The sequence below is a fragment of the Corvus moneduloides genome, chromosome 16, assembly GCF_009650955.1.
Source record: "Corvus moneduloides isolate bCorMon1 chromosome 16, bCorMon1.pri, whole genome shotgun sequence".
Lineage (NCBI taxonomy): Eukaryota > Metazoa > Chordata > Aves > Passeriformes > Corvidae > Corvus > Corvus moneduloides.
Genome location: NC_045491.1, coordinates 17603791 through 17618533, shown reverse-complemented (window position 1 = coordinate 17618533; position 14743 = coordinate 17603791). Strand labels below are relative to the sequence as shown.

The following is a 14743-nucleotide window of genomic DNA, read 5'->3' as shown; positions in this document are numbered from 1 at the left end:
TATCGCATCACCACACTCCAAGTCATTATTTACATTGCAGGATGCTGATACATTTTTCCTATCCCTTTGGCACCACAGTGAGTTTTATCCAGCATATCTTTTATAAGAACTGTGGTTGGAACACAGGCTCCTGAGGTGGATACAAACACCAGCAGTGGCACAAACAGCTTAGAAGCTCTACAAAGCTTGGCACAGAACAGGGTCCTGCTGTCCTTAGCAGTGTTGGGACACGCCCCTACCTGAGACCTACAGATCACTAGAAAAGCTCTAACACTAGTTTTCAAATCAATCACACACAGGATATACACGTTATATATATATATATATATATATATATATGCTATACAAATTTATGTATACATACAACATTTGCAAAAATTATATATATATATATATTTATATATATATATATATAAAAGTATATACATCTATATAAATGTTATTATTATCCAGACACTTCTATTTTTGCTAAATGCTATTATAAAACCTTCTTGTTCGGCCAAAAGAATTCCTTTCAGGATCTGGTTCATAGTGTACTGGGTTTAGCTGGGAAAGAGTTTGTTTTGTGCACAGCAGCTGGTACAGTGCTATGCTCAGGCTGGTGAGGAGAACAGTGCTGGTCACACAGCCACACTTTCTTTAGCTGACCAGAGACGCCCCATGCCATCTGGCATCATGTTCCGCAAGTAAGCTGAGGAGGAGGTTTTTCCAAGGTAACCATGGTGATCATTGCCTGGGTCGACATCAGTCTGTTGATGGTTAGTGATTGCTTGTGCATTACTTGGTGGGATTTTTCCCTTCATTTTTGTTCCCTTTCACTTATTTATATGTCTGTATCTCAACCTATAACGCTTTGTGGGTTTTTTCCTCACTTTTGCCCTATTGCCCTTCCAATGCTCTTCCCCATCATACTGGGGGAAGTGAGTGAACAGGTGGGTGGGGGCTCACCTGCTCACAGTCTGCCCAGCACAGCTGGGTAAGGACATGGGTTGGCAGCATGAAGCATCCTCCTCACATAAGGCAATAACACTATTTCAGCATCCTCCACACCGGCAGTCCAAGGAAGGGCGAAGTCATAGGGCAGGGCAAAATAAAAACTTCTACATGGCAGCATAAGTGATGTCTAAAGCAACAGCATTTATAAATACAGACTTTGAGGATACCTTGTAGACTGACTTTTCATAAGTCAGATGCTCCTAAAATTATTCTTGAACTATTTTCAGTAGACTTGTTGTTGAAAAACTTTTGTTTAACATCACATTCCTACATTCCCAATGAATCTTTGATCCACTGACACAGGAATGGGAAGAAACTCCTGAGTTCCCAAATCCTGCTGCCAGCCGTGAAGCACAGACTGCCATGTCACAATCTTGCTCATGTATTTCCCAAGTTCTGTTTAAGACCAGGTAATGCACGGGCCTGCACAGGTGCCATTGAGGGGTTTGCCTTATTGATGGCTCTTTATGCCTCATTTGGCTAGGAAATACTCTTCAAATGGAAAGAGAAATATACTTACCCTTTCAATGATACATGGGCTTGGGGTGTTGGGTGTGTTGTTTTTCCTTGTCATTGGCCAAGACCCTGCTCCTGTGATAATGAGGAACCTCTAACACTTGGCTGGTTTCTATCAATCCGTTCATGCAATGCTCCCTCCTCCCTTCAGAGACTGCTCTTCCCCGTGTTTTATATAAGACACTTCCAGTAACACACCTCTAGAGATGCCTTTTCCCCCCAGAACATTGTATTTTGGACTCCTGACCAGTTTATGATGTATTACAAACCAGTTTCTTCTGTACTGTTCCTTTCATGTGGACAGTCTCATTCTTGTTATGAAATTCCCCCTCTCTGACCGAGGTCAGTTCCTCCAATTTATCTCGCTGTTTTGGCTTCTTTCTCCTCAGCGTCCCCCCAGCCCCTTCCTGCTGTGGCTCAGCCCTGGGGGAGGCCTCGCCCAGGCTCCTAGAGTGGGGTGGGCTAGGGCAGCGGTTCAGCCATGGCAGCAGCGGAGTGGGGCAAGCATGGAGGGTGGTGGGAGGCTCTGGGTCAGGCTGGGCCCCCCACACCCAAGGCCCAGCTGGGGCTTGGCAGGACCTGTGGGATGGCTGTGATGGGAGGGTGAGGAGGGTCCGCTCTGCCTCAGCCTCTTACAGGTTCATCACGCTGCTCTTCAGTTGCCTTCGCACCTTCAGCTCCTACTTCTGCTTCGACATCCCCAGCATCCTGCAGCAGCAGTTCCAGGGTGTGAGTGCTGGGGATCGGAGCCAGGGGTACCAGCTGGGCCCCTGTCCAGGCCATGCAAAAAGGGGCTGAACCAGCAAGACTGTTATATATCAATTATTGAGAGCTGGCTTTCGCCGTATGTTGCATGAATTATGGGTTATGAGTTATATTATGAGTTGTGATGTTGGATATTATGATATTTTCCCAGGGGAAATATCAAGGTGATAGGATATGTTGAAATGTTTAATGTTGCTGGGGTGGTTTGGTTGTTAGGGTTGGTTTTACGGGGCTGTATGATCTGTATGTTGTAATACCAGTTCCGTGGGGTTTGCAAAGGGCCGGGCTGTTGCCAGCCAGACTTAAAAGGCACCACCATAAAAGGAATAACCAAGGAAAAAGGACTCCAACCAATGAGGACCCTAAAGGCCACAGCAACAGAAAAGAGCGGGCTCCCAAAAGATTGACAAGGGGGCGGGGCTATGCAAAACTAAATAAATATGCATTAGGCTGATGCAATCACAGGGGTCTAAAAGGCAGGGTCGCCATTTTGTGGGCAAGCCTCTGGCATCCAGCCATGTTCCCAGGGATGTCCTCTTTTGCTTTGGCATTTTTATTGAGTTCTCAATAAATTTTAATAACTCATTTCCATATCAGATCTGGGTCGTTTATAACAAGATGGAGGTGTTGGTCACCAGTGGAGTTCCCAAACCTTTTCCTGTGGTGTCGCTACCAGAGTCATGCTCCAGGGTCTTGCCTCCCAGATGCTGGGGGTGAGCGGTTGTTACTGGCATATCCACTGTGGAGATGCAGAAGCTGGGGCAAGCCGTGAAGGGTTTGGACTTTCTCTTGAATCAGAGGAGGAGGGGGAAGCAGAGGTTAAATGATTTGCTAAGAAGCTGTTTGTTAAAAACAACACATACAGCTTGCTCAACACTTATTGTGCCTACCAAAGCAGGATGAGAAGATAGAAGAGTATTGATAAAGGGAAGGAATCTTGACCAAAGATCCTGTTTTCAACCTAAAACTAACTTAAACCAGCCTTGAAGTTTGGACTTGGGCCAGGGACATAAAGAGCATGTGCAGGGAAGCAAGGTGAAAAGTTCAGAAGGAGGAAGACCCTTTACTTCATCTCAGCGCCCCCTGCCCACGACCACCAGATGACACTGAGCAAGCTCAACGCGGATGTAAATGACTTTTGGGCTCATTGTAATACGAGGCAAGGCTAGGCAGGCCTAGGTAATGAATATGCATAGGTGTATTGGGAAACTTAATGAATATGGAACTTGAAACCCAATATACACCAAGCTGAATGGAGCTGTCAGCACGCATGACCTTGGAGGAATTATCCCCCATGCATCCCAGTGCTGGAATAAACATACCTACTTTACTACTTATTCCAGTAGTGGAGTCTTTTCCACATGTTACTCTGCTGCCGGGATAACTGGGAATGTAACGCTTGCCCTTGCTTGATGGTGTTGGCTCCCTGTCACCGCACTAATGAAGGCCGGTCAGGACTTCACACCCCTGCACGTAGGAGATCCATAGCACTGACCATCAGTTCCGGCCCTGGGCTGGGAGACAGCGGAAGTAGGGCACGAGGAAAGTTTTTCTCAGTCTCCAGATCCAAACCTTCTGGCACTGCAGGCATCACTTCACATGTTTGCTGGGCCAAAGACGGAACCGTGCAGGGGGGTCAGAGGAGGACTCTCTCTTCTAAAAACTAGTCACAGTCTCAGATTATGGAAAATGCTATTGTTCGGGGTTCAGACTGACATCCCAGCATATTGCTGGGATTTCTCCAGAGATGCCAGAGTGCCAAAGCTTAATTTCTGAACGCTTGACAAATTCTTACTTGACTCATTTTCCTGTCATGTCTGCATTTATTTCCATGTCTCCTGAGAGGATTTGCCTCGCATGTGCTGTCTGCTGGCAGGTCAGTGCGTGTACATGGAGAGTCACCGCCCTGTTCTCTGTGTGCCTCAGTAGCCAGGGAGGAATAACTAGAGCTTGCAAGTTGGTTGTTTTTTTTGGTTTTTTTAATTTGAATGCAGTCAGTCCCTAACATTCAGACAGTGAACTCTGGGCTAAATTGGGTGCAGTTTGTTATTGCAAACACGAGCATGCCCACCCCCAAAAAATAGGTCAGTATTATGTCACATTTTGTAACCTAGGTAAGTTTGTAAGGTAGTGAAAGTAAACCATATTTTTCTGTTATTTGTACTATGCAGAGTTTCTATCTGTTGACACTTTTGATATATTTTTACTCTAGTGAATTTAGCCTCTCCCTGTCTCACACCAGTGATACCAAAGTAGTTGGAGCAGCTGAGATGAGGGCTCGCAGTGAAACACTTCATTCTAGAGAGCTGCTTCCCTGCATCATCAGATATTTCTGCTGCAGCAGGTCTGAGGGGTTGTGACACTGTACAATGGCCATATAAAAATCATGTGATTAAAATCACATTTCTCTTGTGGTTATTCGAGGTGTTTAGCTTGTACCTGCTGATGTGAAGACCCAGGACTCATTTTCTAATGCAGATGGATTTTCAGAAGCTGGAAGATCCTAGCGGGGGTTTCCTGATCATATGGTGTTGAGGAGATGTTGCTTTTCAGTAGCTGTGCTGGTTTTGCATGGCTGGTTTTTGGTAGCGGGGGGGCCACAGAGGTGGCTTCTGTGAGAAGCTGCTGGAAGCTTCCACCATGTCCAGCAGTCAGTCCCTGATGGCTCTGAAGATGGACATGGCACTGGCCAAGGCTGGGCCGGGTAGAGATGATGGTAACGCCTCTGTGCTAACGAAGGAGGGGGAGGAGGTGCTCCAGCTGCTGAAGCTGAGATTCCTCTGCAGGCCGTGGTGAAGAACATGGGGAAGCAGCTGTGCCCCTGCAGCCCCTGGGGATCCCCGGGGGATGCAGAGATCCACCCGCAGCCCCTGGGGATCCACGGGGGATGCAGAGATCCACCCGCAGCCCCTGGGGATCCCCGGGGGATGCAGAGATCCACCCGCAGCCCCTGGGGATCCATGGGGGATGCAGAGATCCACCCGCAGCCCCTGGGGATGCAGAGATCCACCCGCAGCCCCTGGGGATCCATGGGGGATGCAGAGATCCACCCGCAGCCCCTGGGGATCCCCGGGGGATGCAGAGATCCACCCGCAGCCCCTGGGGACCCCCGGGGGATGCAGAGATCCACCCACAGCCCCTGGGGATCCCCGGGGGATGCAGAGATCCACCCGCAGCCACTAGGGATCCATGGGGGATGCAGAGATCCACCCGCAGCCCCTGGGGATTCCCGGGGGATGCAGAGATCCACCCGCAGCCCCTGGGGACCCCCGGGGGATGCAGAGATCCACCCGCAGCCCCTGGGGGAGGTGCCCACGCCGGAGCGGGTGGATGCCTGCAGGAGGCTGGGATCCAGGGGCAGAGCCGGTGCAGAGAGAGGGCCCTGCTCCCAGGCTGGAGCAGCCTGGCCTCGGAGGACTGCACCCCGTGGAAGAGTGACCCACCCACGGTGCAGCACTTCTGGAGGACTGTTTGCCCGTGGGAGGGACTCACGGTGCAGCAGGTCGCAGGGAGCTGCTGCTCGTGAGATGGCAACTCTCACGTTGGAGTTCACGGAGAACTGTCTCCCGTGGGAAGGGACCCCACGGTGCAGCAGGGGGAGGACTCCTCTCCCTGAGCAGCGGAACAAACCCTCGGGTGACGAACTGACCAAACCTCCCACCCGCTGTCAGTGGGAAGGAGGGAGGGGTTGGAGGGGGAAAAGGTGTTTTAAGGGCTTATTTCACTTCTCATTATCCTCCTCTGATTTTGTTAGTAATAAATATACTTTGTACCTCTAAGTTGAGCCTGTTTTGCCTTTGGAGTGTTCTTTCCCAGTCCTTATCTCAACTCATGAAGCCTTCGTTAAATTTTTCTCACCTCTGCCCAGCTGTGGCAGGGGAGGGCAACTGAGCAACTTTCATGGGTGCCTGGTATTTGGTCAGTGTCAAACCACGACAGTAGCAATGTTATTCAATCATGCCAGGTCTATCAGTTTTCTACTCTTCAACAAATGCCTTAGAACTATGAATTAATACAGACTAACACTAAGTTTCGTATTTACATGTTGCATAAGACTTCAGACTATGGAATGAGGAGTCAGATCAAGGTGAACTATAGCCAAGAAACTAAGGGATCAGATAAAGCTGATGGTGCAGTCTCCTGGCTTTTCTTCTGGACTGAAATGTGTATAAATGTGCTGAGCTCTTGCTGCTACTGCCACAGGAAGGGAAAGGGAAGCCGTGCTGTGCCAGTGGCCAGTCATTTCCCATTTGACAAGGGCTGTCTGTCTGGGAGAAGACATAAGTCCCCTAATGGCTGGCTGGTCATGGAATTGGGAACTGAGCAGAAGAAATAGAAACCATTTTTAAAGGCATGCATGAGTTTTTGTCTGTATCTGCACCTCACAAAGGCTCTGTGACTTGTACAGAACTTGACCTGCCCCAATGGAACTCACCATAACAGCACCAGGCATAACAGCACACCAGAGTGTGGGGAAGGCTTGGGAATGACTCCAGCTCAGTACAACCTGCTGTACGCAATCTATGCTTGGACGTGAGTCACTTTGCTCTAGCTTTGGGGATGGGGTGTTTTGGTAGTTGCTTCCAGGCAGTGAGACGCACATTTCTGTTCTAGTTTTCTCCCAGAAATGCAGTAGTGGTTATTCTGGCTAGATTCCTGATTGATAAACTGGGAAATTGCTGTAAGTTCTGGGGTTCAAAGAATTTATTCCTGTACTGAAGTGGAATTTCAGGCTGCGCTTTCAATGCAAAGGGATGATTAAAGGTCCCACTGTACTAACACCACAGAGTGGTGGAGAGTAGGGACAGCTCTGTGTGTGGGTGTGTGATGGTCAGCTGAGCAACTGAGACATTCATGCTTTGACCACTGACTTAACCTGAATTGACACAGCGCAGCAGTAAACACACTTTTCTCTGACATAGACATGACAGAGAATAGTATTACATGTTTTTGATGGGACAAAGTGATAAAGCAGGGTTCTGTTCCCAGCTCTGGCATTTGCTCTGGTGTGTGCTGAAAGCAGTCCTAGCAAATGCAGTCATGCTCTGTATCACAGAGGTAAATGTCTTAGAGAGGGGAGAGAGGCACAGAGAAGATCATGTCCTCTAGGTCATAGTCTGCAATGGAGCTCAGGGCAAGGTCAGAGATTATAGAGTTCAGAGTCCTCTTCAGAGTCCCCTGCCACTTGCTTTGCCTCTCTAACCTCCCACCATGATAATATCATAATTTTTTTGAGGATTGCCAAGTCATTTTATAGAGACCAGTCTTTACAAAATTGAAAATGGAGAGTAAACTGATAACATTTACTGGTGTGTTTTGAGGTTGTTCTTTAGCTTTTTGACACAGAATGCTTTTGTCCTGATTTCAGCATGTCTGTTGAGGTTTGTGCACTTTTTCTGTTTCTCCCTAGTTGGTGTTTTTGTTTTCTTTCTTCTCACTGTGCTGGGATCATCCATCTTTGCTTTAGGCTCACACTACAATGGCTCGCCATACCTCCTCCCAAAGATGACAGGAAGACTGCTCTTTGGTTCTGGGAATGGGTCACTGACTAATTCACATTTACATCTTTTCATATTCTCATATTTACATCTCACCAAAGGGTCATGATACATTTTTGCTGCCTAGACCCTTTTCCTACCAGTCAGCTTCACCTGCTCTTCCCCAGGGACTTGTGTTGCCAGCAGAACACTGTTCCTTGATTTAATGTGTGATGAAGTGTTTAAGAAGTCTTCCCCTCTAAAACACTGTCCTTCTCTCAAGGGTGGGGATTGACATGTGATTTCTCTGCTTTTGGAGTTGTTTTTCCTTGCCTTATAGGAGCGATAAGTTCACCTCCCATGCCCCTGCATGATTTAGTACATTCTAAAATGGACTATGAGGCTGGCACATACCTCCTCTGGCACAGGTATCCTCTTGGCTTGCGTAGAGCATCCCCCAGCCTGAGCTCTCTAGCTTGAGAGAGCTGTGGCTTCTGTGCCATGCTTTTGGTCAAGCCTGTCTGTTCAAGAGAGGATTTTTCTCTTCTCCAAGTTGTGCAGACTTGTATCACAGCCTTCAGGTTCAAGGGGAAGGAGCTGGCACTGGCATTTGGACTGACTCTTTCTCCCATCTTGGGAGTGTCCTCAATTTTTTCTTCACCCAATAGTTTGAGACAAAGTTTGGAATGCAGTGGACATTCTGGGGAGGTGAGTTTCTTTGGTGTTTTCTAGACCCAGGCCAGCCTGTTTTGTCCAATGATTAAAAGAATGTGAAAGAGGTAGTGAGGTAGCAAGAAGTGGCACATGATTTTCCAGTTTTTCCTGTTGCTTTCTGTGTGCAATGAGTGCTTCTGCACTGATGCCAAAAAACCCTCTCTAACTCCCTAGTGTCAGCCTGACAGTTTTGTTTTCTGGACATATTTTAACATCTGCAATCACAGTCAGTCAGTACTTCATATAGACATACTCCCATGGAATAGAAACTTCAGAGTGAAAGAGACAGGAATGAAAAGTGTTTGTTATTCTGTACTTTGGCCAGCAGAACATGCTGATTCTGCAGCAGTGTCTGTACTGGTCCCAGCAGAAGATGCCTTGCACGTGGCTGATTGAAAACATGGTTAAATTACTGTGAGAAGCAGAACCTGAACTGCACTTTTCTTAGTGTGAATCTATTCCAGGGCTTGTATTTTTAGAAGATTTGAGCTTCTCTCCTCTTTTTGGTGCAGTGAGATGAGATCTCTCTCTAGTGGAAGGAGGGGCTTAAATGGCACATGGGTACTCTGCTGGAATGGTGAGGTTAGGGAGACTTGCTTCAGAGCCCTCTGTGTACAAAGACTCAGTGATTATAGAAAAGTGTTATTTACCAAACAACAAGGCAGTATGGGCCATCACCCACTGAAAAGAGGATGCATGTGTGTGATAAATCTCTTGCAGAAATTGAAACCCACTAGTGTCCTCTGATTCCAGCTCTCAGAGAGAAAGCTGTGGTGGGCATGGGGTGTCACATCCTGTCTGACATTTAGTTTTGTGCTCAGGCAGCATTTGCAAGCACAGTACAGTGACTTGTGTAGCCCATGAAGGGGTCAATGCATCAGACAAAGTGTGCATGCATCTCAGAAGCTGTTTTGGCTCTTTGGAAAAACAAAATGGGTACAGAACTCTTTCTGAGAAGGATGTCTGCAGCAGATGTCCATTGCCAAACTTGCTTTGGCGTATGCAGCATAACCAGTCTCACTGCTCTGGAGCTGCCTGTGCTCACAGGTCAGATTGCTGTGGTAACTGGAGCAGGTCACACCAATGAAGTGGTACAGCCTCTTCATTGTTCAGCCCTGAAATGCCACCCCTGTTCTGGGGACCAGGGAAGTTTCCCAGTGTCTGCCTTGCTTTTACCTTGGGTGTATTGCAGAGGACTGCTGCAGGTCAGGAGCATTCTAGCCACAGGCCAGCTGAGCTCTGCCTGAGAGACTGAAGTGGCTTTAGCCTCACCGGCCTCAGGCAGTCCTGCAGCCATGGGAGCTCAGTGGGCAGAGCTCAGGGATTGTGACAGGGTGGTGCAAGGTGAAGGGTACTACTCTATGTTTTAAGAGAAGCCACACTTAGGAGTCATGGAGAATTAAGCATTTTACATGCAGTGGGTTTTGTCATTCAGTGCTCTCCACTCTAACACCTCTTGTTTTTCCCAGGGAGCCTGCTCTGTGTGCTGGGGTTTGTTTCAACCCTCACAGTCAGTGTACTTGATAAAGTGGGCACGAGGCAGCTGGGCTTGGATGGTATTATCCAGCAAGAATCAAAAAAAGTGGTACGTGGTGCTTGTCCATCCTGGAAATCCCAGGTGCAGGAACACTGTCTTCGGAGCGCAGGGAAGGCTGCAGCAACAGGAGCCAGTCCTGGCCAGGAGAGGGCATTCCCACCCCTCGGTTCAACACTGCAGAGCAGTGCTGAGCAGATCACATCTGTGAGCCACCAGCCCAGAGTTCCCTGCCTAGAGCCTTCCAGAGAGCCGAGGTAGCACTTGGAATAGCAGTAGCTTTCTGAGCCAGTTACTTCCTGACTGTAGGTGGCTCAGAGGAGCATTCTGTGCACAAAACTAGCTGGTAGACTCCCTCTGAACTGCTTTCAGGATCCAGGATAGCAAATAGCTTATCTGGGCAGTACTGAACTCTCTCTTGCCAGCCCTTATCTTCAATTCCTGCTTGCATTCTGCTGTCCAGGAACAAGCATTACAAGCAACTTTGGTCTGCAGTTTTTATGTCACTTTGATTAGATGGCTTCCTTCTCATGACAGTACTCTCAACCGGTTTCTGCAGCTGTGTTGTGACTCCTGTTTATAGTGTACCTTTCCGTTGTGTTTCACTTAAGGATGTGCAGTGGACTCTTAACAGAGCCTGCTCAAAACAATCTCTTGCAGCCAGAACCTTTATAAAAATAAGAAAGTTTTTTTTGTTTTCTTTACTGGATAGTGTTAAAGAAGGAATGTTTTAGAGTCAGCACATCCCATATTTCACTTAGAGGTGCATGAGCTGCCTTTCAGTTCCCTTTTACTTGCCATTACTTCTTAAATCTCTTGTGCCCTTCAGTGGCTTGCAGAAAGTGACTCTGGTGTGAAGCTGGGCTGTTTTCCTCAGGAGTGAGGGCACATCTTGTCTTTGCAGCAGATTCAGGACATCCAGCACCCTCCCCTTCGCTGCTGGCTCCTGGTCCTCACCATCATGTTCTTCTACAACGGAGTCTTCCCCTTTGTGGTAGACGCCAGGTGTTCTATGGCTGTGGCCTCCTGACCGACATGAGCCGACAAAGCCTTGCAGGCCTTGATTTTGGGCAGACTGGGAAATACAGGGGTAATGGGCTTGCTCCTTCCACTCATGAAATGTGGAGAAACATGCCTTTAACACCTAAAGGTTTGAGAGTTCTTTGACCTTTCTTTCCCTTCAAAGATGAGAGAAGCTTCTGGAAGACAGCAAAAATACCTTAAAGGAAAATGATTCATCCAATATTTAAAGCTTCAAACACTGCCAAAGTAGGATCAGAAGGATTTGGGAGAATGGGAAGAAATACTCCATTTAAAAAACAGCCCATAGACATTTCACCTTGTGATAGACCAGCAAAGTGGGTGTCTCCTGAGCTGGGTGGGGTGTCAGCTTCACAAGCCTGGGGCAGCTCTGTCCTGCAGCTGCTGCACTCTGCTGTGTCTGGAACATAACTAGGCTTACTCAGCCTGGGTTTGTATCTGGTGAAAGCCTTTGTATCTGGTGAAGGCTTCACACTTTTTAATGCCTGCCTTTGCTTAAAAGAAAGCAACCTAGCCATCTAATTTGAGACTCCTGCTTCTGTCTTGGGGCTCTACCACAGACTTGTTTTGCTGCTTTGTTCCCGTTTGTGGATGATGTGGCTTCTGTCACATAATGAGCATGAACTTTTATATTAGGTACGGCCTGCAGTAAAAGAAATAAAATTATTTTGGTAGTATTTCATTAGTGATGCGTAGGAAGCCACTGTGAAATCAGGAGGGAAGAAATGTCATCAACATGACAACTGATGGGAAGTAGCCATACATGTAGCCAAATCTAAGTAGCTACAAGATCTCTAAAAAAACCTTTGTGAAAGCTGTTACACTGAATGACTGTAAATTCTATAAAGAATTAGAGGAAGTTTAATGAAATTTCTGCATGTCCCTAACAAAGGTGAAAGGCTGGTTTTGACAATGGGTGTTTTTTGCTATAACCAGGTCTCCTTAAAAGAATTTCCCTGGGACAATTCCTAGTATTTCTCAAATGTAGATATTCAACATAAATGCTGATCTTTGCTGCTGGATTATTTTTAGACCATTGTCCTGCCCCTCAGCATTCACTCCCTTGAACTGATAAGGCTTTTTGCTTCTTAAAAGAGGATGTCAAAACTTCACCCATGTGGTTTGGACAGGTGACAGCACATTGCTGCTGTGAGCTATGTTGACGGAAGGAAACACATGTTCCACTTGAATCTGCAGTTTCACTCTGCACTTGCAAAAGTGTCTCGAAAGTGTCTGAAAATATCAGCTCCTCTGTGGTGTGCACCAATTAAAAAGAAAATAAACCACCAAAGGCTTGGCACTACAAACCAGATGGAATCAAGCTTGTTTACAAGTCCTCTCATTCAAACCCTTCCTGCCCATATGCTTGTGCTCAAACTTACTTTCTATCAAAATAACCAGATCAAGAATACTAATTATGGTTTTTTCTTGGCTTCATTTTATTTTTAGCAAGTTTATCCAGGATAAATATTCTGGTTACAATCAGCAGGCAGCCACTCATATTTCTGGGGCAGTGTACGACAACTCCCTCATTCTCTCCACAGCAGTTGGCATATTAATTGTGAATACCCAAAACACGGAAGCACTCTTGTTCCATAACTTGTTCCGAATTTTTTGAAATGTCTGCTACAGCCCCCTCAAACAGAATTTCACCTGTTGCGGCTGAATGAGGAGTCCTTCATATCCTTGCAAAGGTGAGATGCGCCTTACCCTGACTTAAATTACAAGAAGTAACATTCCCCCGTTTTTACCTCTGTCCTGTAATTGTGCTATGGTAGCATCAACCCATGGTACATGGCTGTGTGTTTTGGGAAGTCTGAGACTGGAACAGAAAGAACTGGGATAAGCTTTGCAAGTAGATGGGAAAGGACAATCTGCATGCAATCAGGCCCTGTTTTGTCTAACAGCTTCCATTCCTTATTTCCATAATTGTTGCGATACAATGATGTTTTCCCTCCTGTTTTGTAAAAGCCTGGGGTTTTGCCTGAGTACCAGACACCTAGTAACATTTCAGTCTCAGTTCAGAGTATGCAAGAGGTAGAACAGCTGGTCTGCTACACTGCCAACAGCCAGGAAATGCCATGTCACTGCCACTCCTGCCAGCCCACTTTGTGCAGCCCCATGTGCCACTAGGACCCATGGGAAGCAGGATACCCTGGAAGAGCCTTTCTGTTTGTTCCCTTCACCTGGACTACGCTGGACTGAGAGGTGTCCTTGCTGTTGGCTGTGCCATGCTGACTCTGCCAGTCTTCGCTCTCCTGGCATTCACATCTGTGCCTCCACTGGTCTCTACCATCTGGCTGGGGATCACTTACTCCTTCGCTGCTGTGAGTTCTCAATGGTAGCTGGGGGTATTGTGGCTACACTCCTACATCTAGATGGCGTATTACTGCTGCTCTGCTGAGCAGGTTTCACAGCCACAGGTTGAAGTCATTGGCTCTGCAAACCTGTAGTCTTTGCTTAGTAACAAATAACCCTAAAGAATCAACATGGAGCAGAAGGCAGAGCACAGCGAGGAAGCACTCAATACAGTGCAAAGCATTAACCTTGCTATGCTTGCTTGGTGCTCTTTTACCTTGATGGTAACACCTGGATCTCCTATGAGTCTCATCAGTTAAATCATCAGGTCTGACTCCCATTCTGAAATATGAATCAGGTTATTTCAGTTTCAGATAACCTGTGCTGTCTGTGCTGTCTGAAGCTGCTTGGAAAGGATGTCTAGAATCAGCCAATAGGCTGGAGGGACAGACACCAGATTTCTTGATGAGCAAGTATAAAGGTTTACTTAGTGGGAATAATTCCTTTTTGAATGAATGTCCATCTAGCATCTTTAAATAGGCTCTGAGTTTCTGTTCTCATTGCTCTCCCCAGGCTAGTATGTGGCCATCTATACCGCTTGTGGTCCCCCAAGTAACTTTAGGGACAGCGATGGGGCTGGCAACTTCTGTACAGATGGCTGGTGCTGGCCTTTCAAATCTGACTGTTGGACACATTCTGGGAACAAAGTCCAGGTAAGAATTCTTTATCTTTTTTTTTTTAAATAAGCAGAGAAGTCACCAGTGCTTTAGTGGAGCAGTGTGAACAGGAATCAGGGGGTTTGCAACCTGATGCTGCAGGCAACTAGAGAAATGCCTTAAGTATCTTTAAGTGACTGGTTGTTCTCTCCTGTTTTGGCTTTCTAGTGAATTAAAGATCCCTCTGTGGTGCCAGCAACAGATAATGATCTTTACGCTGGCTAATGCTGTCGCATGCATCATTGCCTCGGTTAGCCTCAGTGTTGTGGACAAGTATCAGGTATGTGTGATAAAAGGTGAAGAATAACTCTGTATCACTGAGCTCCTTTTAACAAAGTAATAGCTGTTGGGTGTGTATGTGAATGACTCTCAAAAAGGGACTGCATAAAAGGAGAACCCTCTGCTCTGTACCGATACATCACAGTTTTTCCTGCTACCAAGCCATTGGTGGCTGTATGTTTTCTGCAAGACAGTGAGGGCAAGGGCCAGGACCCAACTGTGGCAATGTGTATGTACAGGAAAAACAGTGTCCTTTTGTCACCAATTGCTGCCTTGATTTTCCAGGATGGGATCCTGGACAGAACCAGAAAGGGAGCACCTGTGGGGCAGGACAGAGACCCTGCAGATGCAGCACAGCTCCTTGATGATGACACAGGAACTGAAGACTCTGTCAGCTGAACCTTGGC

General features: G+C 47.0%; 1 protein-coding gene across 1 annotated transcript; it reads left to right on the top strand.

The window, feature by feature from the left end:
- Nucleotides 1-660: 660 nt before the first annotated feature.
- On the top strand, nucleotides 661-14735 carry LOC116452175 (major facilitator superfamily domain-containing protein 1-like). Its single transcript, XM_032126369.1, is given in 14 exon segments — nucleotides 661-686; nucleotides 2151-2241; nucleotides 6686-6810; nucleotides 6903-6958; nucleotides 7688-7828; nucleotides 8308-8373; nucleotides 8376-8462; nucleotides 9938-10053; nucleotides 10907-11007; nucleotides 12493-12601; nucleotides 13230-13370; nucleotides 13915-14054; nucleotides 14226-14337; nucleotides 14622-14735. Coding segments are annotated over 14 exon segments (1425 nt in total).
- Nucleotides 14736-14743: the final 8 nt, after the last annotated feature.